The 27,063-nt window shown below is 49.9% G+C and overlaps 2 protein-coding genes across 14 annotated transcripts in view; one reads left to right on the top strand and one right to left on the bottom strand.

Moving 5' to 3' along the window:
* The window catches only part of LOC125704946 (ankyrin-2-like), an 82,906-nt gene extending 80,288 nt beyond the window's left edge, over nucleotides 1-2,618 (top strand). The window contains 1 exon segment of the mRNA XM_048971118.1: nucleotides 137-2,618. Within this exon segment, the coding sequence (XP_048827075.1) occupies nucleotides 137-362 (226 nt within the window). The 3' untranslated portion in view covers nucleotides 363-2,618.
* Nucleotides 2,619-2,784: 166 nt separating this feature from the next.
* Nucleotides 2,785-27,063, bottom strand: part of camk2d1 (calcium/calmodulin-dependent protein kinase (CaM kinase) II delta 1) — a 49,368-nt gene continuing 25,089 nt past the window's right edge. The window contains exons 4-20 of one of the 13 annotated variants that reach the window (XM_048971120.1): nucleotides 25,853-25,907; nucleotides 22,210-22,275; nucleotides 20,135-20,207; nucleotides 17,200-17,302; nucleotides 17,001-17,084; nucleotides 16,727-16,821; nucleotides 14,747-14,869; nucleotides 14,579-14,662; nucleotides 14,360-14,402; nucleotides 11,778-11,818; nucleotides 10,440-10,499; nucleotides 9,928-9,972; nucleotides 9,261-9,309; nucleotides 5,737-5,812; nucleotides 5,437-5,531; nucleotides 5,078-5,311; nucleotides 2,785-4,816 (exon numbers count right to left, since the gene is read on the bottom strand). In XM_048971120.1, coding sequence (XP_048827077.1) covers nucleotides 5,079-5,311; nucleotides 5,437-5,531; nucleotides 5,737-5,812; nucleotides 9,261-9,309; nucleotides 9,928-9,972; nucleotides 10,440-10,499; nucleotides 11,778-11,818; nucleotides 14,360-14,402; nucleotides 14,579-14,662; nucleotides 14,747-14,869; nucleotides 16,727-16,821; nucleotides 17,001-17,084; nucleotides 17,200-17,302; nucleotides 20,135-20,207; nucleotides 22,210-22,275; nucleotides 25,853-25,907 — 1,325 coding nt within the window. In that variant the 3' untranslated portion in view covers nucleotides 2,785-4,816; nucleotide 5,078. Of the gene's footprint in view, nucleotides 4,817-5,077; nucleotides 5,312-5,436; nucleotides 5,532-5,736; nucleotides 5,813-9,260; nucleotides 9,310-9,927; nucleotides 9,973-10,439; nucleotides 10,500-11,777; nucleotides 11,819-14,359; nucleotides 14,403-14,578; nucleotides 14,663-14,746; nucleotides 14,870-16,726; nucleotides 16,822-17,000; nucleotides 17,085-17,199; nucleotides 17,303-19,327; nucleotides 19,401-20,134; nucleotides 20,208-22,209; nucleotides 22,276-25,852; nucleotides 25,908-27,063 lie in introns of all 13 variants that reach the window. The other 12 variants (XM_048971123.1, XM_048971121.1, XM_048971119.1 and 9 more) reach the window with 12 other exon arrangements.

The raw sequence follows: 27,063 nt of genomic DNA, 5'->3' as shown, positions 1-27,063 counted from the left end.
TAGAGGCAGCCCTTCCCAGCCCCAAGAGCATGCCTCTTTCCGCCCGCGCCAATCCCGCTTGACAGCTTCCTTGTGTCTCTCTCCCCCATCCTGTCCTGCGCCCATGTCCCCTGCGCCATCCCCACCCCTATGGAAGGACCCGGATGCATAAGGCGCACACGCTGAAGAGGACTGTGGTGAGGGACGCCCAGGGCAAGCAGGTCCACCTGGAGCAGCTGGACAGTGTCCCCCAGGCCCTGCAGCCCGGCGAGCTCCAGCGGCACCTGCAGCAGCTGCTCCGCCGCTACTGCACCGACGAGGAGGTGGAGAACGAGCAGGAGCAGGAGGAGGAGGAGCTGAAGGGGGACGATGAGGAGGAGTGATCCTGGTCCTGCCCAGCCGCTCCCCCCCTTCTCATTGTCCCGTACTGCCCCACCCCAGACTGACTCCACTAACCGCCGTGTGTATCTAGCTGACCCCCTCAGTATCCGCCCAGAAGGTAACGGGTCATTTCCCCCCCAGCTGACTCATGGACCTTTTCCTTTTCCCCGCTCCTTCAATCTTCATTTTTGAGTTGTCGTGCTCTTTTTGTGACCAAAGATAGCTCCTGACTTTGGAAGGTTCTTTTTTTTTTTTTTTTTTTTTAAAAAACTTTATTTTAATTGTTATTTATGTAGTTTTTTTGGGTTGCAGTGGTTAAAAAAAAGGCAAGATAATCATGCACACCAATGGGGGGGGACCCACCACAATAACCAGCAAGAGGTTAATCGCCATCCTTACCCACAGGCCTCTTCGCCCAAGGACTTCTTGTAAACAGTGTATATATGAGCTACATGCTTGGATTCACCGGGAAATTCACTACACTGCCTCCTGTATCTACGCAGCCACACACAAAAAAAGGAGGGAGAAGTACTCATCCGCTCACCCTTTATTCCCTGCAGTCAGAGGTCAAAAACTTGGCATCCCTACCACCTTGCCATGTGCAGCGAGCCCCTTTCCAAGCTATCGGATGAGAAGGGTTGTTGCTATGGTGCGTTTCGTCATTGTGGACCTGTGGTTTGCAGAGGGTAACTGCAGTACTCCCACGCTGACAGAGCCCCACCGCATCCCAGTCCTGGAGGTCCGATTCATCTTCTCGTCGTCCTCTGTGGCTGCCCCCATTCTGCATGCTCTCACAGAAGCACGCCCTTTTTTTTGTGTGTGATCAGGTTTCGCCTTTGTGGTGGTCTGTGAGCCCGTCCTATCACGTAAGCCCGAAGCCATTTCGTGTCTCTCTGCTTTCGCCGGTGTCGCCATGGCACTGAGAGAGAGACAGCTGAATCTCCAGAAGCACTCCTCTTGGTCTGCAGTCGTAACTCAGACTTCACGTATCCTCCTTCGCTTGGTGTTAAGTGCAGCACTTCCGTCCTCATGGCTTGTTCGGTTGATCGGTAGCACACAAACTATGCAGCTTTGGGTCAGAGGTAATTTGTGGAGTAGTCGGTGGAGTTTGTGTAGCAAGCGGAGTGGGAGGCAAGGCCTTCAACAACATTCCTGACTTTGCAGGAGCCAAGTTCATCGTGTGAGCCAATGCTATGACTCTCCTTCACAGACATGATCAGATCCTGGCCTCTTTTTGATCTAAAAGGCTTTTCTACATCTAACACGTGAATAGTACTAATGTTGCCATTGCACAACAGCATGACAGATTTTTACCATCCTCATGCGTTTCAGATTTGCAGTCTTTCTAGAAATATCTCAACTGTGCTGCCACCCCTAGAATAGCTGCAAAATTTGTACATTACATCGTTAGAGCAATTTTAGTGGCCTGACATGTAACATACCGACTGACTGGCAACACACTACATATTATATTGTGATGGCAGAGCTGTGGACTCCATAGAAAGGAAACATTCTGGCAGATCAGCGTTTGTACAGCCAAGTCCTGTGATCATTTCCAGTTCATTCCCATATTGTAATAGCATTTCAATTGGCAGGCTTCACTTTGCCTTGTAATCGTAGTAACTAACTGAAATTGTCTTGGAAGCTATATAACCAAAAGGCAATATTCCTCATTCTCTTTGACAGGACTGTAGGCATGCGGCTCGCCTGATGAACTTTGCTCAAGCAAAGTCATTCCTGCCCTGAGAAGTTTATTGCGTTTGACAGCAGAAATGCCAAATCCACTGTTCCGCACTGTGTCAATCAGAGAAAGGGTCCCGCTGTGTGACCCTTTGATGTGCCCACTGTTCATCTGACAGGAGGTGCAGGGTTAGTGCTGGGGGGCACCTGACTGCCAAGGGAGGACTGGCAATTCCCGAGGGGGGGGGGGGGGGGAGGGGTTTTCAAGCAGAATGCGACCATAGTGAATGAGTGTGTGGGTGTGGTCTGGGCAAGGTGCACAGTGTCTGTGGTGTGCTGACTATATATCCATGTAATGATATTATGGTTTTACTTCCCCACATAACTGTTTAAGTGTAATCAACCAAGCCACTGAGAGGTGTCCACAGTTGATGAATGAGCATCTTGTTTCTATGGTGTAAACTATTATCCACAACAACTATTTATGAGGGCATGTATTAGTAATTCAACAGAACATGTAAACCACTAACAAGGCATAGTCACTGCAGACTGAATAAAAGTGTTGTATGTAAAACAAAGGCCTGTCTCCTCTTTCAGTAGCAGGTGTTTAAGTCAACTCCAGCACCCCCCAATGGCAGTCATCCCTCATGTACCCACTGAAGAACCCATCTCTCACAGAATGACACCGACAAGCATTCAGTCACCCCAAACAACAGTCAAAGACAAAGACTTTCACTTCCAACATATGATTTGAAGTCTTTAATGTCAATCATGGCACATGGGACACTGCATTACATATGAAGGCAACATAAATGTCAAACGGCACAAAAGAAACAAAACCCATGAAGATGTCCCACCCTCTCCGGAGAACCAGCTGCTAGATGGTAGCATGGCTCAAACTGAAAATTAACAGCCAGCAGATGGCGCTACAGACACAAGCGCGCGCACACACACTGACAACGATGCTCCCATTCACTCACTGCTCGGAGACATACTGCACCTGCAGCAGAATAACATAAAACAAGCTGAGCAGAAGTCACTTTATTTCTCCCTTTTAAATGTCAACCAGTTCTTGAGCAAAAATGGCCAGAGATATGTACAGTGTCCCATAATGCAAGAAGAAACCCAGCAGGGAAAAGGAAAGAAAGCTCAACGGCACGGTCACTACAACCTCTGCGGAAGACCTACTCCACTCCATATATCTCATATATACATATACAGATGATAGATATATAAAAATATCACCTCATACATAGTAAAATGCCATCTATACGTCTCTTAACCACATCATTTATGCCATTTACAGGAAAATCCCTCTCCATAGATTTGTTGGCAAATGACATGGCTGTACTCTATGTAGTCTAAACTGTAGGGGGAACAGATTTAAACAGAAAACATTTAAACAGTTATTCACACTGAACTACTTAACCATAACCCACCCCAACCCCAATAAAAACATCAAAGCCTTGAGTATTAGTCTTAAAATGAGTAATTAACACAGAGGTCCAATTCATGTGCAGGATAATCAGAGACCGTGGCTACAGCGACTGGGATGATAAGGGAGGTCATGCACCAGACAGTTATATAACCCAGGAAAATGTCCATCAATACCAAAGACCCAAAGAAAACCCAAGATCACTCAGGGTAACTTACTGATTAAACGGGATGGAGAAAAATACAACAGAAATTCACAAGAATAAGATCACAGATGGCATTGATACAGCTCTATGTTCCCAGTGGCCTTAGGAGCACGCTTACACATAGGCATTACGTTCTATAACCAGCACAGGCTGTGTGATAGGCAAACACCATAGCAAAAAAAAAAAAAAAAAAAAAAAACACTTTCCCTTTTCTTGACATTACAAATTCTTAATAATCCAGGTAAACTTGATAAACCAGTTTAGAGCAGCCAGACGATACGGATGGAGTCCACGTAAAAAACTTCAAAGATAGGCAGATATCGATTACCTCAACCACAAAGTCTGCACAGCACCAGAACGAAAGCAAGCTCACCTTTATTACAACTATAATGGAGATTAAAGGACTTCACACAAAACCGCGGAACAGAAACCGACACGTGTGAGAATCGGCGATTTCTCATGCCTGCATTATTGTCCAACACCTGTCATCTTAACTTGGAACCAGCTTGACACGGACCAGCTAAATAGATGTACTGAATTGATGTTTGTTATTCGATAAGCATGTGCTGCTGACTGCCCTCGATGGGCAGCGTGTTTCATTTTCCCCGCAATGGGGGGGCGCTCTGGACTTTCATACCAGTGGTGTTTCACAGGCTTGACTGAGAACACCGATGCATTCACCAGGTTAGTGAAGGGTCGGCCAGATGTTGAACAATCGAGACACCCTACAGAACTGCTTCGGTGTACAACATGTACATTTCCATGTCATCACTTAATAAAAAAATGTTTCTCAAGATTTACAATCATAAGACATTAAAAAAAAAAAAAAAAAGCGATTGTCTGACAAATGTCCCATTATGATTAAGCGCTACGCACATCAACCTAGCTGATTAAAAACAATATGGTCTAATAACAAAAAAAGGTGTCTCAATGACAGGCCTGGATCTCATCCAGTAAATAAGGTGTAAACACTCGAGAGTCACGGCTGAGTGATGGCGGGGGTGGGGGGCTGGGCGTGGTACACACCAGGCCAGAGGATGGGGGGGGCAGCTGGCGGCCTTCAGAGCTGGACGAGGTATCAACTGTGAGACAGAGTGTGAAGGTGTGAGCGTAGACTCTGTGGGGTGGTTATAAAGCTGCAAACACACACACAGCCCAAACATTATAAATTTGGGAGTTGCTTTTCTGCGTGAGACTAAACATATGGACAAATAAATACACAGAGAATCAGAATCCTAGACAGCTCATGGGAGTATTACTTGCACAAAAATGTTCTGAGGGCAGAATGACAAAAAAGAGACTGGTTCACAGGGAAAACTAATCAGATTGTACAGGAGGGGGATCCAGTAAACTAGAGGAAGTGGGATCAGGCAATCGGGCAGGCGGAGCAGCCTCACCTTACTTGGAGGGCACGGTGGGCGAGCCGGAGCGGTGGAAGTGGATGTTCTGCCACTTGCTGTCCCGGCGGTGCCACACGCGCGTCTCCTCTGACTGCATGGTACGCGGCATGCCGTTGCCATCCATGTACTGCGTCAGGCGGATGTAGGCGATGCAGGCTGCATCCTCGCCAATCAGGTGCACGTGCGGGTTCAGCAGGATGGTGTGGATGGGCTTGTTCCCCTTGGACAGTGCTGGGGGGGGGGGGGGGGCAAGACGCAGTGAGCTCATTGGCCACTTTACCCCATTAAACAGCCAACCAAGCATGGCGCCATCGCTGGCATCGCGCGTGTGGCACGAGGCGACGCGGGAGCCTCACCGTTCTCGAAGTAGAACCTGTGGAAGTCCGTCCCCTCCACCAGATTGCCCAAGGCCTCGGGCTCGAAGGACGTAAGTCCTGGATCACAGATCTTCCTGTAGGGCAGACAGTCAAATTCATCACTGCTCAGTGCACAATCCTGAATGCTAACATACCATACCGTCTACAACCATTGAGCAGTCACACTGCAGGAAAGGCAGGCAGGCAGAGGAGCACATCTGCTCTGCATGTCAGGGGTCAAACTAGCCGGCAAACTCAAAGGAGGGGCCCTGGCAGGGGCCCCGAGGCAGAGACACTCACGTGTAAGCTTCAAAATCCCCATTGTTGATGGCCTCTATCAACTGCTCCGTAACTTTGATGATCTCTTGCTTGCGGGCTGCAGGGAACAGGGGGAGACCTGCTACATGGGGTCTGCACACGTGATGCTCAGCTCAGAAACCCGCTGCTAAGAGATCCTACAGCCAAGCTCATTGTTGGGTTCGGGGGGGGGGGGGGGGGGACTGTGCCCAGGGGTAGAGTACCAACACAAAAACAGCAGCTCCAAATTGGGGGGTGGCCCCAAGTAGATCATTTGTCCCTGGGGTTGTGGGGGACCAGCCCTCATTACACAGGACTACTGTGAAATTTCCTGAAGTTCCTGATGACCAGTGCACGCTTTAACTAAAACAAATGTGCAAGTGCTGCATGTTAGATATGTTTAACATTAAAAGTAAAAACACAAGCTAAGGCATGAATGGTTTTAACCCCAGTTCTTGGAAAGGTGGCTGATCTGCTAGTCGCCATTCCTCACAATCACAGACGGCTCCTACAAATGACAAACGCCAGCTGAAAATCACCTGGTTCCAAGGACGCCTTAAACCACTCATCTATGAAGCTTGTTTTGTGCACTGTGGCCTGGCATGCTTGGAAATATCCATGCAGTGAAACCTACAGACTGCAGGTTGTGCTCAAACTCAAATTCCACATATCTTCCATTAGCTCAATTTGAAGTTTTAGATTAAACGAGTGAAATCTATACGATGGGCCTGACATTGAGCATCTCAGCAGTGGTCACACAGTAACGCACAGTGTGGATTATCAGCACTGCTGTGCTGTATAGACAGATTAATAAACGGCATCAGACGTCAGGGAGCAGCTCCAGGGCCTCCGGAGGGAAGCCTTCCAGGCTGTCTGTGAGGGAGCAGTCTGTCACCTTGTAATGTGTGTGTGGGGGGGGGTTGTGCCGAGGGCAGCCTGCTGATGTCAGACAGCATCACACTGCGGTCTCCAGCCGGCCAGCCAGATCCGCCCCCTCCCAAGGCTTGAGAGACTAGCAGAGGTTCAGAGGAGGACGAAGGGCCCGCCTCTCACTCCGGCAGGCCGGGCCAGGAGTCAGACGCGTCACACGCCGAGAGAGGGCGACACTCCACATGACACTAACATCCCCACTGGACCTCGGCACTTCTCGGTGAGCTGTGTGGCTCGACTTGGAAAGCAGTGCGTGAACAACCTCACTGCACTGTAAGGAGGAAATGCCCCAGTGCGTTCTGGGACGATGCAGGGACTTGCTGCCCCTGAGATGAGGAGCTGATATTAGGGTCCAGGATACATTTGGAGGTATCGGTTGCTCATTTGAGGCCCTGTGGCCTGAGACAGTCACGCTGCAGGGACCAAGTTCCAGCTCAGAACATCTGGACCGTTTTCTTTTACCATGGAACCTATTAAACCTGTAAAACTGTGTCATTAGCCCACTACATCTGGCTTTTTTAAATGACACAATTCAATCACCTGACCCCGACTTCATTATCTTTATCTCTAATCTAATTATACTGACCCAATTTATCGAGTTTTAACCCAGTTCTGACATGTGGAGCCCCCATCCCCACAAATCAGCCCCAGAATGGAGAGGACTGGTTTCAGCATCGGACACACACCCTCCCCGGGACAGCTGGGAGGTCCAGCCACACTGATCATTCATCACAGATGACAGAGAACCTGCAACAGCCACAAATGCACAACTGACGAGCATTATGAGCAGGGCGACTCCGCAGCTGGCCCAGGAGCACAGCAAACCAGGGCGGTAAGAAAGAGCCGGCTTTCTGCACCACAGCACAGTCCCGGAATGAGGTCAGCAAAGCAGAAACCGTGTCTATATAGGGCTTTACAAAGTATGTTACAGGTCTCCTGTCAATTTAGGAACGCGCACATGCACACACAAATTAATGTAACTAGACGCCCAGTTCTATGGACTGTTGGCCACCTAAACGAGGAATGGACTTCTACCGTATGTACATACAAGTTTATAATTTTAAAATTAAAATCTAAGTAAAACCTTAACACACACAGACTCCAATAAGATTACCAACAAAATTATAAAACAAGGTGCTTCACATCAGCTTGTTAAAAAAAAAAAAACAAAAAACAAAAACACCCCCCCTCATAACTGCCTCTGGTTGAGCTCTATTAAAAACATCCTACAAAGTACTGACTGGAAGATACAATTGACAAATAGCATTCAAAGAGCAGCACATTATAATGCACTTAAGCAAGAAAGGATTCTGACACGTGGGGCACAGAAGGATATAAAAACGTCTAAGTCTCCTGTGTTGTAAGCGAGAGAAGGTGTGTACAGTACAGCCACTCAGCAGCCATTTAAAAATACGTCTGTAGTAAAAAAATAAAAATAAAAAATCTGACCAACGCATGCATTTTATGACCAAATTTTGTAAGCCTCACAACGCATGCCAGAACATAGACCACATAAAACATTAATGAACGATCACTTCGTGAAATACGAAAAGGCTGAAATTGCAAGCACAGTTGTGGTCACACCTAGACAAAAAGTGATTTTCACTTATTGAACATTTCTCTTAAGGACCTGATCGCTGGAAAGGAACTTGGTTGCTAAATGGTGAGAGGGTGTAGACTGGATCCAGCCAGCCTGTGTGCCTTTACAAGGAGGATGTCCACTACATACTGTAGTGTGCAAGTACTTACATGTAGTACAGTTACAGATCGAGGCAGCGTTTACTTTTTTCCCTTTTGAGTAGATACTCGTCCAAAGCAGTGTACAAGTGAAGCAAATACCACATCATGTCACATACATGATATTGAGGAGATGACACAGGCATAGGTGTGGAGTTAGGACATGGCTGTGTGCTCTCTGTTAGACTAACTGCCTAATTCCATCTATTTACTAGCCTCCAGGGGGCACCAGTACGCTGTAATTATAACAGCCTATTGAAAAAGAAGTGTTTACTCTTGAGCGAATAGGGATCCCCATGAAGCCAGTTATTAAAGCCAACACTGCAGTGTCGTTAAGGACCACAGTGGTAAAATGTGAAACAAAGATGGAGGCGAGAGGTACACTGTAGAAATGGCCGAGGGGAGCATCGCGGTAAACCGAGCGGATATTTCCAAAATAAACGAAGGTCAGAGGAAAGGACAAGACGGGACACTGAGGGTTAGGGCAGCAGCAGGCATGTGAACATAAGGGGAGGGTGATTATGTAAGAGGGCAGCAACCAGGGACTAGATCATTTTTCCAAGCGCATGAACTAATATAAAGACAATTAACAAAAACCACCAGTTAAGTGTAATTGCCGAGATGGGAGAATCAGTGCCAAATACACTAATCGTGGCACAGCAAGAGGGGAAAGAAGCCCTCCGAGGGCAAAGAAGGTCGACCGGATGGGTGATGCTACTGTGACATTATTCTAATGTTATCGTAACCAAAACCGGCTTGTTCACAGGATACTGCGGGGGAGCCGGACAGTCTGCAGCATTCAAACATGACTGGAAGCTGCGGAAGCTAGGCCTCCAGCAGGGGTCAGCAGAGTACCTTACCTTTCACGTCCTCGTCCTCGATGGTGGTGTTGGCGCTCTCAGAGGACTCCTGGTGAGAGGGGAGGAGACAGACAGTCAGGGATCAGTCCATGGCTAGAGGTGTGATGGCCCATGAGCGAGCAGGAGCCCCGCTCCAATTCTGATCCCGCTTGTGTGCGCGCATCTCCAAACTGATGAGATGCTTTCCGCGCTCGGCTGGCCAATCATGTTGGATGAGCAGACCCCTGTACGTTTGCCAATGTGTCAGACGGACCCATTAAAGAGAGGCCTTACCAGCCGTGCTTCACATCCCAGGCCCGGCTGTTAGACAGCATCCCACCTGGACTTCATCGCGAAGCTTCAAAGAGCGAAGCTGAGAAATGTCACTATAATCCTGCAGGGATGTCGCTCTGGTAACATTACGGCGGCAACATCATAGCCACTATGAGAATGAAGTTTAACAGGGAGGACAGATCAGCTGTGGGCCTAGAGGACACTCAGCACAAACCATCACCACGTGACTGCACCCGTCCAAGGAAGAGTTTCGGCATCTGAAGGCGAGGCACACTCCGCGTGTGCGTGTGTGTATGTACGCACTCAACCACACTCACGTTTGCCACACTTCAAGTGACCAGATATTCTCCTAGCACCGACACACACACACACACACACACTCATCTCCGAATACCTTGTTTCCATCAGCTGGGTTGTGGATTACAGTAGTTTGAGGTTCCTGACCGGGTGGAGGGAGGGAGAGATAAACAAGGGTGAGACAGAGAACACTATCCAGCAGACAGAGGTGGGAAGGAGGCCGGCACGGCTGGGGGGAGAGAGTCAGGCATAGGCTGGCAGCAACCAACCAGAGAGCGAGGGAAGGGAGAAGCTTCCCGTCATAACACAGCATGGGCTGTAAAAGGGCTGAGGGGGCGTGGCCACCAGGGGGCGTGGTCACCATGCAGGTTCAGGGATGACAGGCAGGGGAGAGCCAGAGTTAGAGTATGTCAGTCACATCACAGTGAAGCTGGAGGTGATATCCGATCCAGCCACGTGTATCTGAGGGTCTGAACTCAATCTCACAAAAGGCATGCAGACCAGCACAAAAACTAAAGGACACAGGTGTGAGACTAATGGAAGGGCACATCCAGAGAAAGCAGAGGGGCATGCGGGGGGGGGGGGGGGGGGGGGGGGGGGGGCGTGTACCAGAGCAGGAGTCGGGACAGGCTCTTTGGAGCTGGTTACTACGTTGGCTTTGTTGTTAATCTGCAGGTGTGCACAGAAGAGAAAGAGAAAGACCTTAGAGTTCAGGAACCGGGAGTGAGGAGGGAGCGAGGAGTTTGCAGGGTTCCCAGAGCTGCAGGAGGAAAGCATTAGTACAACCGCAGCCCACGGCACCCCGAGGCACCAGTCTAAGGCTGGGCGGGACCTGCAGAGGGATGCCTCGACCTCATCCCAACAATGCAGCATGAGGTTCGATCTGGACGGGTCCCGCTGCTGGTGAGGGAGAGCAGGGCAGCCTGGCGTCATACCTCACACCACTCACCCCAATAAGCACAACCCAACCCCACAGACCCAGTGGTGTTCAGAGCGACTCCGAGAAGCTGCCCTCCTTCTCTCTTCAGGATTAGTGGCAGTGATACCGTGCCTTTAAAAAAGCTTGTTCCTTCTAACCTGATTTGCTGGTTGTGCCCCAGGATGTGTGCCCCCAGGGGCTGCGTCCCGCAGGGAACTTCAAAAAATACCTTCCCAATTAATCAGACCTAATTCACAGCCTACGCATAATGGAACACACGGTGTGCGCAAAGGCGTGCGTGCGTGCAACTCGGGCCCGAGTCTGGACAGCGCCGTCAGCAGGTGCCAGGATACAGTGGATCGGTACTGGGTAGGACCGAGTGGGACACCTTTCCACAGAGGTTGACACTGGTATGAGCAAAGATGATGAGCAAAGAAATTGTGACAGGGGCTCCAACAGCGAGGACAGTAAAAAGTACTGGGAAAATAGCTCAAACCCTAAAAGCCGAGGGGGCTCTTAGATTTGAGAAAACACCCACAGATTTTGATGAGCATCCTTCCTGAAACCTTCCATGTGGGGACTGTAACCCAACGACAGTAAATAAGCAGTAACGAAGGCGAACGGGGATGAGAGAATCTTCTGGAAGGGCAACAGGAAAGGAAACCCAGGCTGTCAGTGGCTGCATGACTGAATCGATCTGCTTGGTTTTGAGAAACTGGGCCACATCCGTGGTGGGGGTGGGGGGAGTGCTGTTCCGTTAAATACTGCTCTGTGCAGTGATTAGGGCAGGCAAAGAGGACAGGGGGGAGGGGTGCAGCAAACAGGCATGTGCACACCTTTACCAGGGAGGGCAGGATGCCAAGGCCCCCAGCACGGTTAATCACCACCCCCCCTCCCTTTATACTGCCGGCCACGACACAAGAGGGAGGGAGCGAAGCACAGGTGTGGGCAGCCTGTGCCCAGAGTTGCACTGACGTCAGCACGCAGGCAAGGGGCCCCAGAGGTGTGTGTAGCTACGGGAGACCCACCTTCACACCGTCCGGCTTCTTGTTCAGCAGACTCTTGGCTGCTGTGGGGAGAGCAAGGGGAGAGGCGGTCAGGTGACGGCCAGGGAGCACACTAACGGACGCTACCAAGGAGCCAAGCAGATGCAGGGATGAGATACGTATGCAAATAGGCAGCAGCAATTGGTCACACGTAGCAGTAAGAGAAGCGACGATTGGACACACAAGCTAAGGGCAGCAGGGATTGGTCACATGCAGCAGTGAGGGAAGCTGCGATTGGACACACGTGCTAAGGGCAGCAGGGATTGGTCACATGCAGCAGTGAGGGAAGCTGCGATTGGACAGACGTGCTAAGGGCAGCAGGGATTGGTCACATGCAGCAGTGAGGGAAGCTGCAATTGGACACACGTGCTAAGGGCAGCAGGGATTGGTCACATGCAGCAGTGAGGGAAGCTGCGATTGGACACACGTGCTAAGGGCAGCACCAACTGATCAAACGCGGCAATGATAAAGTGCCACAGCCACCCGGAACGAAACTCAGGTGAGGGGGGGGGGGGGTGCTAAAGGCTGTAGGGGAGTGGAAGCAGAGGTGAGCACTCAGAGTAGTGCCTCCACCCCCCAACACCCTGAGCTGTTCACACAAGCAACACAGAAGATGAGGCAGTAAGCTTACCTCAAGTGTAAGACGTCCCAAACAAGGGCACGGGGAAGAGAGAAAAGATAAATGAATAAATAACTCTGCCATCATACTTCAAACAGAACTGAAGCCTAACAGCAGTGGATTATGGGTACCAGATGATGATTTATGCAACACAGCAAAATGCCTGATTATAACCCTTTACAGGGGGAGGGCAGTACGTTCCCTTATAGCTGAAAGAATAACAGAATGGGAAACTGCAAAAGCCGTATGAGGCAGAGATACGAGAGCTCTTTAGGCAGGGCTCATCCTAATGACTGCAATTTCACCGAGTAAGAAATGTGAAACATAACAGGGGCTTTCATTATGCTTCCAAGTACAGAACGAGAAGGAGATGAGGAAACGGAGGTGAGTACAGAAATGAGGTTTAGTAATCTTACAATAAAGGGCTTATTAATGCTCAGCTATTATGTTAATCCAGCCCTATAAATGGTCATTTAAACTTGGTAGCATGTATTTGCATGCATGTCAAAATTGCAAGGAGGGGAGGAGAGAAAGGATGTAGTAAGGGATGGAGCAAAAGGAGGAAGAGGTGATGAGGGGAGAACGGAGGAAGCAAGAGATTGCAGGCAAGGAGTGGGGTTGAGGAAGAGGTAGGAGGATGGAAAAAAAGGAGTGGAAAAAGGGGGAGGACAAGGTGAGAATCGAGCAAAAGGAAGAGGAGAGAAGGGGAGGCGAGTAATGAGGGAGAAGAGGAAGTGAAAAGATGGGGGAGAGGTGAGGGACAGAGGGAGAGGAGTGGAGAAGAGAAGAGGAAGATAAGGTGATGACAAAGGTGGAGAGGAGAGAAGGAGGTGAGGGATGGAGCGAAAGGAAGGAGAAGGGAGGGACAGAGAAAATTTTCCAAAATCAGTAATCAGAAGTGATGAACCAGGAACAATTAGAAAAATGCAGCAAAATGGTAGATATGCCAGATTGGTCTGTCCACTCCTGTCTCAAAATGAGAACGCAGGTTAACACGCGCTGACAACATTTGTTTCAATATCATTTGTGAGGTGTGATATCGGAATCGTGATGTCAGGAGGAGGAGCCTGATTGGCCACATCGCCATTTCTTAGTTGTTATCTGGTGATGAAAGCTGAGCCTAAGGCAGAGCAGCCCCACCTCGCTGCATAAATGTCACTGTGCACGCAGTGCAACGCGTTAAATCTGCTGCAGCGAGGAAGGACGTGCTGAAAGACAGCCACCTGAATGTTGCCGTGGCGAATGTGGGAATGCACACGCACACAGTCACGGACATGCATGCACACACACACACACACACACACACACACACACACACACACAACCCCCAGGTATGCTGAATGTAGAGATGAAGGTGGCTGCATTTAAATGAAAATCACATTTGAGTCATTATGCAGCAGGGCCGGACCTGAAAGGCACCACAAATCACAGGGCTAAAAATAGCCGTCCATCCTTCAACATGACGCTGTTCCAAGAACGACTCACTGTCTCCAAACAAACGCATAATGCGCTCATGAATTATACATCAGTTCACCCCAAACATCAAATTGCAAACAAAAGACATTTTAAAAATATAGTGCCCCCCCCCCCCCCCCCCAACAGTGTGCGCCCCAGCAGCCAGGGAAGCGCTCTCCTTCCCCCTTAGATGGCTCCCCACCGTTGTCATGGTTAGCAAAGAAAGCACCAGTTCTTCTTACCAGGATACCAGGTTAAGCAGTACCAGCTGAGGTCAGGTGGCTGACCATTAAAAACTCTCCGTTCCCTTATCCTCAAGCCGCTCTTCCACCTATCCGATCCGCGACCACGTACACAGGCCTGCGGTCGAGTCGTTTCAAGAACACGGCTTTAAACAGTCTGGGGCGAGGGGTTTGATTTCGCGAGACTGACGGACCCATCTGCGAGCGACGCTACTCGGTCTGGGCATAGGGAGCAGCTTGAGACCTACCTGAGAAGTTCCGCGTGGCGAGCATGGTGGTCAGGATGGCACCCTGTGGGAGAGAGAGCAGCAAATCAGGCGCAACTCAGCTCTAAAGTCCAGCCGGAAGTGAGGCATTAAATGCCGGACACCCCCACCTTCCAGGGGTAATGATTATTTTGGCAGAGACGAGCGTTCTTCTGATGGAGGAGGGGGGGGGTGGCTAAAAGTCTGTTCCCATCGACCTACCTTAAGTTTTCTCCTGGCGTTGAACTTCTTCAGACACTCCACAGTCTCCTGCCTGTGCATCATGGAGGCCACAGTGGAGCGTTGCTGGATGAGCAGAGGGAGATGGGGGTTACAAACCACAGACCAGTGTGGAGAGGCCACGAGCAGCAAAGCCTTAGGTGTACGTACACAGATCCAGGGGTGCTTCAGGGCCTCGCTGGCTGTGATGCGCTTAACTGGGTTGATGGTCAGCATCTTGTTGATCAAGTCCTTGGCCTCTGGAGTCACGGTGTCCCACTCAGGGGACGGGAACTGCAAAGAAAAACAGGCTGTCACCCACCGACAGACACCCAGCCTCACTGCGGACCTTTACGGTTTCAACTGTAACTCGCTAAACCATGATGACTGACCACCTTCCCAAAATGAGACAAAAACCAGTTAGTAAGCAGATGAGTACAGACTAATCCATGCCATAATGTTCACAAATGGTCTTCTGCCACTGGAGGGAGCTGTGCAGCAGGATCCGCTGCTCATTTGGGTCAAGTTAAGCCAGGGCCAAACATCTGTGTCCTCCCACCCCCTGGCCCTATCCCCATCCCCTGAGAGAAGCTGTCAGCACAGAGAATCTGCCATGGACAGAGATCGCACAGTAACAGGAGGGGAATCTCAGTGTGCTTCACGTATGATGAAATCTGTAACATACAGCGTACTGCACACCAGGAGAAAAAAAAAAAAAAAAAAAAAAATAAAAAAGTGGAAAACTTCGATAAACACAGGTCTAGAAAATAAACCATTGAACCACAAGGAGGACATACAGAATGATTCACCTCCGAACAGGGGAACGTGCATTTCAAACAGACATTTACCTCAAATAAAGTACACAATGTTTACTTATCATTCTTTCTCCCTCTCACATCTCCCTCCATATCCAAAGCAAACAGAACAAAGCAAAATAAATGAAGCTGGATTTCAGCAAAGTTTTTATCCCATCTATAAATGGTTTGGGGGGGGAAGGGGGGTTTCCGTCACCACGGCGACTGGATGAGTCATCTCAGAAGCAGATAAGTGTGCTTCCCTCAGCTAGTGCAGGGCTGAGCCTGTGCACCTACAGGTCAGGGAGGCAACAGCGCCCTACACAGGAGAATTGCAGCGCAGCAGTTAAGGAGCGTGCACAGCACAAGTGGCTGCAGGGAGGTGCTGCAATGCATTCTGGGTTCTTTCCCCAGGTCAATGCACAGGTATCACGTTTGATTAATACACTTCACCCGCTAATTAACTGCCTGCTTAATTGAGTTTATCAACCAGAAAGTACTTTCTCAGATACTAATTCGTCCCCTTGGTAATAATCCACAAGGACGGTTTAATTATATCATCCACATCTGCAATACTATTCATTAATAAAATTTAAACATTTATGTGAAACACTTTAAATAACGAGTATAATCTCCCATTTTGGAGGTTTGGTCACGAATATCAACCCATTAAGTGTTAGAGCCCTGCAGCTTATCTGCGTCATAAGAGGACTGACCCAGGATCAGGTGGCCAGCTGTGAGGCACATCTGTCAAGGGCCACCAGGCCTCCATACAGCAAGGAGGGGAGGCACGTGGGGGGGACTGTGAGGGATGTCCAGAGTCACAGTGACCAAGGAAAGGTGGACAGTGGCGCATGTGGGGGAACATCCAGAGCAAGAAGTAACCGCAGAAGGGGGGCAGCAAGGGGGGCTGTGAGGAACGTAAAACAGGAATCTGCAATGAGTCACAGGAAGACAGAAGAGGGAAGTGAAAGGCAAATTATTAGGAGTATGTGAAGGTGAAGGGACACAGCTGAAGATGGGGCTGACATGGGGGGCGGGAAGGAGTCATTATGGGAACTTAAGAGCAGGCAAGCTAATAACAGCTGAGGCAGAAATGGCAGTGTCACTAAAAATGGTGGGGGTACCTCCAGTCTGACAAGCCCACTGCCAAATGGGACTTTGTACAGGACAAGTGGAGCAAAGTAGAGCAGAGCAGAGAAGAGCACAGCACAGCACCAAAAGGCTTAAAACCATCACATGTAGTCACAGGGGCCTCTCTGAAGATGAAGCATCCTGCCAAAGGATCCACGTAACTATGGCCAACTCCTACCAACACTGACTACTCCGGTCTCCGTGGGGAGGGGGGGGCACTCACATCGTAGGCTCCAGCCTTGATCTGCTGGTAGAGCCGGTGCTGGTCCTCGTCCCAGAAGGGTGGGTAGCCCACCAGTAGGATATAGAGAATCACACCTGGGGAAATGAAAGAGGGAGATGGAGAGTTGGGCGGCAGGCGGTAACCATGTCAACGGCTGGGGGATTTACCCATGGTACCAACCTAGATGTACGGGAAGCCAAGATATGTATTTGGGACAAGCGATATCGGAGCAGAGCATGCTGTCAGGCACTGAAGTGGGCAGGCTGGTGCTTACCGCAGGCCCACATGTCCACAGGCTTCCCATAAGGGTCTTTCCTCAGGACCTCTGGGGACAGGTAGCCTGGGGTACCAGCAAAACCTGCAAGGGAGAGAGTAATCACTGGGACTGAATCTCTCTCACACACACACACACACACACACACACACACACACACACACACACACTCTTCAGAAGTGTAGATGTGGATACTCACCAAACCAAGCCTGCTGATCCCCCTGGACCTCGATGGCCAGACCAAAGTCGGCCAGCTTCACCGCTGCCCCCTTCAGTTTGCTGGCTAAAAGCAAATTCTCCGGCTTCGATTCCAAGACAAAAGAGTTCGGGACAGTTTCAGCGTTCCTCGTCCATACAGAGCGGCCCTAGAGCCCCGCACAGTGCGTCACATCCAGGGGACGTGCGACTCGCTCCCGGCGAGGGTGTGAGGTCAGGTTTCAGGGGGAGGTCGAGGACATGCGCCATCAGGACATGCTGGCAGCTGGCCCCGCCCACCTTCCGCTGCTAAAGCTTATGCGTTTTAGTACTTTAAGAATCATTTAGCGTTTGGGAGGAACAGATTGTTCCGTGATAGAGCCACAGCAGAATGCAATCTTAAGGGCATCCAATTAAAGGAGCTGTCAGACGGCAGTTTTCTGAATGATTGGTTCAGAGCCCTGTCAATCACGGTGGGAGGAGTCCGATTATGCATGCTCAATCAAGCTAGAGGAACGGAAAAGTGGCATTTTAAAATGAATAATGTATTTGCTGACATTTCAAAAGCAGTTTCTCTTAGGCCTTTCCATGCATAACTACATGAACCAAGGTCCACTTTGCTTATTTACCATAAAATATTTCCCAGGAAAATGTGCAGACCACCACACTTAGCTTAAAAAGCATTTTTTACAAATAGGAACCGCTTTACTTATGCGACAAATACATGTATCCATTACTTAAAGAAAAAAAAAAAAAAAAAAAAAAGAAAATGGAATGAATTTTTCATATGGTAACAAAATACCCAACGTGGTGTCCTTAAGTTATCTGCTCTTGATGCTGCCCCTGCCTCTGACAGGGTGCCCCCCAGGGCGGGGCTGGACACTGGATACCTCTCGGGAAGCTCTGCACAGGACACCCACCACCCCGAACAGCCGTGACTAACTCGGGAAAAATTCACAGCAGAGATGCTTTTCATAAACTGAGAAGATTCCCCAGAGGGCTCAAAATGGCCCGAACAGGCCAGTCATGGTTAAGAAAAGCCGCTTTCAGAAGAGCAAATATCCCTGGTGGGAGGCTGTTTTCCGGGAGCCCACCTTGGGCCCCCCTGCGCTGCGTGTTAATCCATCACGCTGCTGCAGTGACTCACAAACTGCCACAATTACCCCCAGCGCAATATGCATCTTTTTTTACCACAGTGACTCAGGCAGTGTGTGAGGTGCGACTGGGGCGCCCATCAGCGTCTGCTCGCGCTGGGACGTCGCGCCCGCCCCCACAACCCGCCCCACGCCAGAGAGCGATTCAAACCGGCAACACCCACCGGGATGGGGAGCGCTGCCAAAACAAAGAGCTGCTCTGGCTCCCGGCAGCCTGGCTCAGGCCCAGGTACAGAGCAGCACGCCCTGAAGACAAGGGGCAAACAGCGCCCCCTGTCTATAGAACCGAGCACAGCACCATGTCCTGGCAGACCAGCATTACATCCTTGGTTTGATCACTGCTTTAGATTTCCCTATAAACTAACACTCCATGCACCCGGAGAGCATTAGGACTTGATGGGTACAGGTGGCATAGTCAGCACACCTGGAAACCCTGCCATAAATACCCCACCCCCCTTTTTTAAAAATCTGCTCTTTTTGGCGAGGGTTTGCTTTCTCTTTGCAAGTCACCATGACAACAGAGGGATCCCCACCCAACAGATCACAGGTACAGATGCAAAGCGCCTGCCTGTGGCTCGCTGCTGCTTCGCCAGCCTCATTTGGATGGCAAATGCGGGAGCGGGGATGAGAGGGCACTATGCGGGGCTGCGCGGGTGCTGCCGGCAGAACGCCACGTTGGCACAAGCCGGCTCACATTACATCAGCGTGCGGAGGCGTGACGGTGCGTCCGGCCGGCCGGCCATCTGACCACGAGTCCCGGGCGTCTGCTCAGAACTCGGCTGGGCCTCCTCCCAGGCGCAGATACGCAGCGCTCACGCTTGTGCTCCGAGCCATACATCCAGGCTCGTGCTAAACCCAACAGGCTATCAGTGCCCTAACAGCAAGGGCCCAGTGAGCACAGGGCCCAGCGTGAGCAGCCCCATACCCCACAAATACAGAGCGGCAAAGGTTCTACTGCGGTTCCTGCGTGGTTCTTACCTTCAGGTCCCGGTGGACCACGCCCATCTGGTGACAGTGGAGCACGGCCTCAAGGATCTGCTGAATGCAATGACTGCATGCAAACACCAGGGGGCGCGTGTTAGTGACAAGCTCACACTCACTCTGTGCATCCTCATTGAGACCGGGGGGGACTACAGCAGGCACTATGCCGATGGCAGGTGACCTGGTGGCCCATTTGGTTGGGGGGGGGGGGGGGGGGGGGGGAAGGCGGGGTGGTTGGAATTACCATCTCCCTTAAGTCTCCAGAAGAAGGCCCCATCTTAGTGAGCTGTCTGCTGGTTTAACACCAAAACCTCATCTTATACAGCTGCCCTGATAACTGCTGACTGGTGAATTAGGGGGGGAGGGGGCATCCTCTCAGATCATTAAGCTGTACAGGGTGTGCCAGTTACCATGCCAATGCCAGCACCCACCCCCGGTCTCAAAACAGAAGTGGTGTTCACTCCAGGAGCGGCAGCGAGCTCGGCCCGCGGGGGTAGGCGGTGGGGGAGCTGGGCGAGGAAGGCAGCTCCAGGGGTTACATGTTCTAAGCCCCTCCCCTGCCTCAGAACCGCCTCCCACCCACGGCACCCGAAACCCCACCCCTGGAGACCGCTCTCGCATCAGGTGGACCGGCTGGATGTCACATGCATGTCACCTGGGCTACAAAGAGGGAGGGAGAGGTGAAGACACTCCCCCCACCCTCTCTGGGGCAAACCGCTGAGCCCCTGGCTGAGTGGGGTGGTGCAGGGGGGTGGGGTGGGGTAGGTGGGTGGGTGTTAATCAGATCTATGCATGTATACTGACCTTCAGGTCCCTGTGTACTATGCCATTTAGGTGACAATGATTAACACTTTCTAGTATCTGCTGAATACAGTGACTGGAAGAGACAGAGCGAGAGGCAGGGGAGAGAATTCAGAGGTACAGCAGAAACGAACGAACGTATGAGTGGGCGGGAAAAAAAAAAAACACACACACACACACACACACACACACACACACACACACACACACACACACACACACACACACACACACACACACACACACACACACACACACACACGAGCCAGATTCAACAGCAGCCGAAATACAGTGAGTGGGAGAGACAGAGCGAGGCAGGGGAGAGAGAGAGAGAACAATTCAGGTACAGCAGAGATGGAGAAATACACACAAAACACAGGTGCCGAATTCATCCAGGGAGCCTCAAACAGAACCGTGTCTGGCGGCTTTAACAGGGCAGACGATTCCATTCAGTAACAGCAGACTGGTGGAAAAAACAAGGATAGGTATCGCTGCGGTTATCCTGCAGAGATCATACGGCAGAGGAGGTGCATCCTAAGGACAGGCTGTGGCCAGCTGAGGGGTACCTGCCCAGGAGCAAGTAATGCCACCTGCCACTCTGCCCCTATTTCATGCTGCAGCACTGACATGCCGCACCTGGACGGGTGTCAGCATGAAAGTACAGAACCACACGGGTGCTTGCCAGTTACAGTGTACCCCGTCGGCCTGCCTGTGTCTGCAGAGCGTGGACGCGCTACACACAGTGGTCACTTGGCACTCCGTCATATCAGCGGGGGCGGAGACGACTGACCCGGCCAAGCACTGCCCCCTACTGGCAGCACAGCCTGGCTCCTGTGAGAGGTGTCCCAATTACAGCATCCAGGGTCTACGAGTGAACCCGAAAACATATGAAAACAAGGAACACCTAAAGCACATATGCTGGTGGATTCGCTTAAATCTGACAAAGGTAAACTTAAACATTATCTGCACCTTCATAAGGATTTATTATGCATCCATAAAACATTTATAAGCAGCATGTGAGCATCCTAACATAACTTAACAGCTTTAATATACATCAATAGTAAGCATAATTTAATAAACAAATGACTATACATGTAAATGAAGTTACGATAGGTTAGGATTCTCACATGCTGCTTATAAAAGTTGTATGAATGCATAATTAACTGCACCTTCATAATGCATTCATATAAAGGTGCAATTAATGTAAACCATTACCTTTTATAGAAACTGATTTAGGAATCATAGACTAAGTTCCAGAGTGCGGTGGGAAAGTTACTCTACAGTTATAAGTCTGTATATTACATGCTTTGAAGTAAGAGGAGGACGTGTAAATAATGGTTTAACGGCAAGCATTAGGTGTTCTGTCCAAGGGACACTTACTGCACATTGTAAAAAGTAAACCTCTGTTCTGGGTCTTGTGTCAGAGAGAATATGGAGGGAGCTATTTTTAGTAGGTCAGACTTCTTTGGGTTCCACAAAAGTCAACCGCAGTCACGATACCTTCCAAATACCCATTACTGTTACAACAGAAGCCAAAAAGGTACAATTCAAAATGTACAGCTCCAAAAACATTAAACGCAGAAAGCAACAAGCAGAGTGACAGAGACATTAGTAACCATCTGAAGATCAGAAAGCAGAGAACAGAGAGCAGATTAAAAGCGTTCCAGAAAGTCACGTGCGTCAGACTTGTGGATGAACATTCAATGAGCTCTCAACAAACAAGATAATATATCACACAGAATATTACAGATGCGGTCCATCTGTGAGAAGCTGGCTGGAATTTAACACTGCTACCTGTGTTAACCCTAACCTAACCTAGTGCTCCGTGTGCCAAAGGTTTGTCCTCTAAATGTTCACACGCTTCACCAAGCCTAACAGAAGCTCAGTCTGTCTAGCATCGGGGCTAAAGGAACACCTGTCTATAGAAACATTTAGTGGCAAGTACTGCGGTCTCGGGGGGAGCAGGTCACAGCCAGCACACCTTCATGGGCTTTGTTAGGGGCTGAAATTAGCATATTAGCAAAACACACGAGGACGCCGCAGGGGAAACCGCAGGCCCAAAGCAGAGCGGTACTGACCTGGCGTCCGCTTCGCTGTAGTACTCCCGAGCCACAATGTCCTCGAACAGCTCCCCTCCAGTGACCCTGGGACAGAAGAGGGAAGGGAAGGAGCACATTTATCCTGGGCCACATACATCAAAAACCACATGGAGTGCCTCTGAAGCTCTTCAGCATTGGGACAACTGGCACTCATACTTCGTGATGCGTGTCTGGGAACAATTTGGCCGAGTACAACAGTTATGCTGGTAACCCATGACTCAAAACTTACACAATGCAAACGTCAGCTGGGGAAACACATTCGACAACCAAGAAAAACAAGCAGAGGAGAAGGTTTATGTCCAACTAGCAGGAGCCCTTGAAGCCCAAAGCATTCCCCTCCAGCACATCCAGAGACATGGCTGCTACCATGAGCCTACAGCTCTCCGGCAACCCTAATTATTGCTGGAGAGACCCAGGAATGAAAAAAAAATTATGTATTTCGGTCCTGAAATAGGCGCTGCCATTAGCCAACAGTTAACCTCAGTTGATAGCGCTACAATCAAGCGTCTGTATAGGATCACAGCCCTCCCCTCAGGGCCGCTGCAGACCGAGTCAGTGCCAGCACTCTGGGTTTCCGCAAACAAACATTGTCGTTTAAGTGGCCAACTCTGCAGTGACTCACTCAACCTACCTGTTCTGACAGCACATACATCTATACATCATAAGCAGCATATTTATAGAAGAATCTTATCCTTCCTAATGAATGACAGTGAGGCCTTGCAGCTATTTTCCCTGGAGTTCCACATGACTCAGTCCAGTTATTTTGCACTCACCCGCAAGCTAGGGGACGCATGACATTATCCCATCTACTGTATCAGAAAGCTGTAAAATTCCCAGACACAGATTTCAGCTCTAATATTCCAACTGAATATACCGAGTTGTGCAACATGTTAAGCTACAGAGTCACAAGATAAAAACGGGCTATTTTTATCTGCTGATCATAGGGGAAAGCTTGATTTACGGACTGGCTTTGCCAGTTCTTTATTAGAATTATTCCTGGTGGCTTTATGTGGGTGAATGAAGCAAAAGCTTCCCGATTTGCCTTTGGGGGAGGGGGTGGGGCGGTGGGGTGTAGACAGCATGATATTAAAGACTGTGATTAAAATAAATTGGACCTGATGTCTATTCCAACAGCCAAGCAAGAGACACGCTGGAATTAAGCCCTGTGCTCAGGGAGGTGTAAGGGAGACGCTGTGGCAGATTCTTTTTTAAGCAATATTGATCTGTGCATGGTACAGCAGCCGATAGTCTTTCCAAAACTGCAGTTACACTATAGGCTGAGGCTGCCAGCCAGAAGCCCAAAAGAAACCAGATACCAACAGATAATTTGGGAAGAAGCGGAGAACGAGTGCAAAACTGGAGAGCTTTGTTTAATGTAACCTGAAATGTCATTGTACGGGTACTAATGAAGCACTCCTTAGTCACTGGCAGCATTCCCATTACCGGGGCCAATGAGGAGAGACCAGCATGCGATCAAGGCAAGGAGATATCTGGGGGAGAGCCAGATGGGGAGACCTAGAATCTGTTACCACCAGGGTACAGGTTAAAATGCTGGGGAGGGGGCTTCTTTCAGACCACCAGAAAATGAGGCAGTGGGAGGGGCAGAGGCCTGTAGTTTTGATGTGCACTTTGGAGCCTTCAAACCAGGCCAGGTGCATCTCATAGGCTGAATGACATCATCAAAAATGGCAGAAGGTCAGCCATAACCGTCATTAAACCTTAATTATAAGAAACAGAAAAAGACGGATCAGGTTATCAGCACGTAGATTCGTTACCAGGTAGAGAGACCACGCTTGTTGGCAAACTGACAGATTGCGTACGAGAGGTCGCCAACTACGCACGTGTCATCAAAACGCATTTGAATTTATTCATGGAGCAGGTGGTGAAACTGGAGCGACGGGGAGGAGGGGGGGGGGCGGGAGGTTTCCCCGCGACGAACGGGCATCACATCTGCTGCAGAGCCTACAGACAGTCCCACACAGCACACTGCTGTGAATCGGCACATTACCACCTTACCGGAATATCAGGTGCTTCATTTTAATTAAGCCCCTTTTGCTGGCAGAAACAGTAGCGGGACACCTTCAGAGATTAGGATTCGCTGAAGCTGGCCATCATTCTTCGTCGTTCTTCTCCATCGCAGGGAGCAAGAGATTTTCACATCAGCCTTTTCCTACTACCATTTACATTTATTGGGCAATTCAAGTGAAATCATGTTCAAGGATACGGCTGTAGGAGGGCTTCTGGGACTTGAACCAGCAACCACCTGGTTCATCTTAACTCTAGTTAATACAGTGATACAGACTGACCACAACCAGTCTATATCACTCTGCCTCCCAAACCCTCCATAAAGCAGGTATTAGCAGACAGCTACTCATTAGGACAGAGTATGGACGTTACTCCTGGAGCTCGTCGTGAGTCGTAATCAAACAGCCCGCTAGGGTCTGAACTCAGATGGGTTCATCCTCCAGTTACCAGGCTCTGAATGACCTGGAAGGAGCAGCTACGGCACCAACAAGCATTTCCTGCCAAATGTGTCCAGAAGTCGCGGCCTGTCCTGTTTCGTCACTTCCATTGTGTTTCATGCAGGGTTAAACATAACCTGCAGCCCGGCTGGCTTCCTGTGATCCGGCTCTGGGAGTATTAAATGAACGAGCCTGCACTAAGCATGGAAAAATGATTAGGGCTGTTTATCCGTGACGCGCCTCCCCACAATTCATCGCCTCTCAAGCGCCGGCGGGCGTAGCATGAAGGGCTGCTGGAGTGTGGCCAGGAGCGTCCTGCAGGCCTTCCCACAGGATGGAGACACTTGGGTTTCACCTTAACACACAGAGCCAGCAGCCGTCCCGAAAGCCTCGCCCCCACTTCCAGTCAGGACTGACTGCCGAGAAGCCCTGCTCACAAACACCACCATGTTTACTGATCTCACCCTCATCTCAGCACGGCATCACTTTGGCATTGCTATGACATTACACAGGGTTACATTATGTAAATTTATATAAGTTTTCATAAGACAAATTTTTACATCCATTTACATTTTTACTACAAAAACTATTAAATAAATAAGATGAATACCTAACAAACCAGTGGGTAAACATGAGCTTGACGAAAAAGGAAAGACAATATTATATTACATTTTATATATACACAGTAAAATCTCGTTATAGTGGAGTCGTTTATAATGGAACATCGTCTATAAGGGAGGAGGTCCGCTGGTCCTGGCATGCAGAAAAAGCGGACATAGCGGACTCACATACAACAGACAATTTGGTCCCCAGGGCTACTTTTAGCTGTAGTTTTGTTCAGCTATAACGGACATGCAGGCTCCGCCTACAAGGCGCGCAGTGTGTCGGTGATATCTAGCGCAGATACGTAGTCGGGATTATTAATAGTCACGCATCTGGGCAGGTAAAGTTGGACTAATAGATGTATAATATAATAATCTATACCACAAGCGTGTCTGCTGGGGTGTGGCATGAGTAAATAGTGTCCTGTAGTGTTCTGGGCATACAGCAACTCTGGATATAACAGACTGTTTTGACAGGTCACTTTGCCAGTCCATTATAACTGGATTTTACTGTGTGTGTGTGTGGAGAGAGAGAGAGAAAGAAACCCAGATACTTACAAGTCGAAGACTAGATAGTGGAATCCCTCCTCTGATATACTGTCATGGAGTCTCACTGCGGTGAAGGAGAAGGGACACCGTTAGAGGTGAGGCGGCCGACAGCGGCGCTCTACTGGCTGAGCGGGGGAGCCTGCTCATCACACTGCCTGACCTCCCGTACCGACTGCGGGGCAAGTTACGTTACATGCACACAGTCCAACTGGATTGAATAAAAAAAAGAGCAGGTAATGGGCAACGTAGATATAAGTGTGACCTCCTGGACGGGCCTTTTAACAGGGAGGGTGTGATTACAGGAGGGGGGGGGGGTTGTGACTGACAGGCAGGACACCCTGACAGGGCTGTGCTCACAGCTGGCCTTCACGCTCGCCACCCTTGCCTCATAAGAGCCGCTGACACCACGCTTGTTCCCAGATTAACATCTCACTTTACCGCCCGTCAAACACCCGCATGAATAATACACATGCAGGACTGCCACCCATCTCCACGGCTGCTGACGGAGAAGCCAGCCACCACCGACCCGCCTCGGGCTGCCTCACGCCCGCGTCACACATCACAGACGCCGGCTACCCACACAGCTAATGTTAAATGCGTTTTTAATAAAAGATTAACTGAAGCTGACGCTGGATGACAGAGTTGCGTTTCCGCAGGATGAGAAGGTGTGACGGGTACAGAGTGAATTCCCTCCACAGGATTCCCCCTCCATCTTCAGCAACACTGGGACAGACAGCTGCTGAAGCTACCATAGCAACCTTAAAGTGGTAGGAACCGGCCCCACCGCGAACACACACACACGAAGGACAGAATACTTAACGGTTATGGTGGGCTCAGACTCCCCCAGAAAGAGGCAGGAGGGACACTGACCACACTTCCAGAACATACCACAAACATCTGAAACATGTTCATCTTCAGGCAGAAGTGAAATGTGTTATTTACATCTTGCAACGGATGAAAACAAGTTCCCACACTGATATAAAAAGCACACCCCACAGGGGAGGGGAGTTGATGGTCACAGTTCAGTGCATGCAGCCAGAGGAGAGCTGTATCAGGAGAGCAGCATGGAGGACCCTCTCTGACCCCTGGCTGGAGAAGACGACGATGGATTTTGAGCTTCAGGTCCAGTCCTGGCAGCAGACTCAACAAGGGGCTCCTGAGAGCAACGGAATGGGGCACATGGAGGAGCATCGAGAGCAGTGCAGAGGCGACCAACGTAA

This window comes from Brienomyrus brachyistius, chromosome 12 (genome assembly GCF_023856365.1).
Source record: "Brienomyrus brachyistius isolate T26 chromosome 12, BBRACH_0.4, whole genome shotgun sequence".
In the NCBI taxonomy this organism is placed as follows: Eukaryota; Metazoa; Chordata; class Actinopteri; order Osteoglossiformes; family Mormyridae; genus Brienomyrus; species Brienomyrus brachyistius.
The sequence above is the reverse complement of the archived record's forward strand: the minus strand, read 5'-3'. Positions and strand labels throughout refer to the sequence as shown.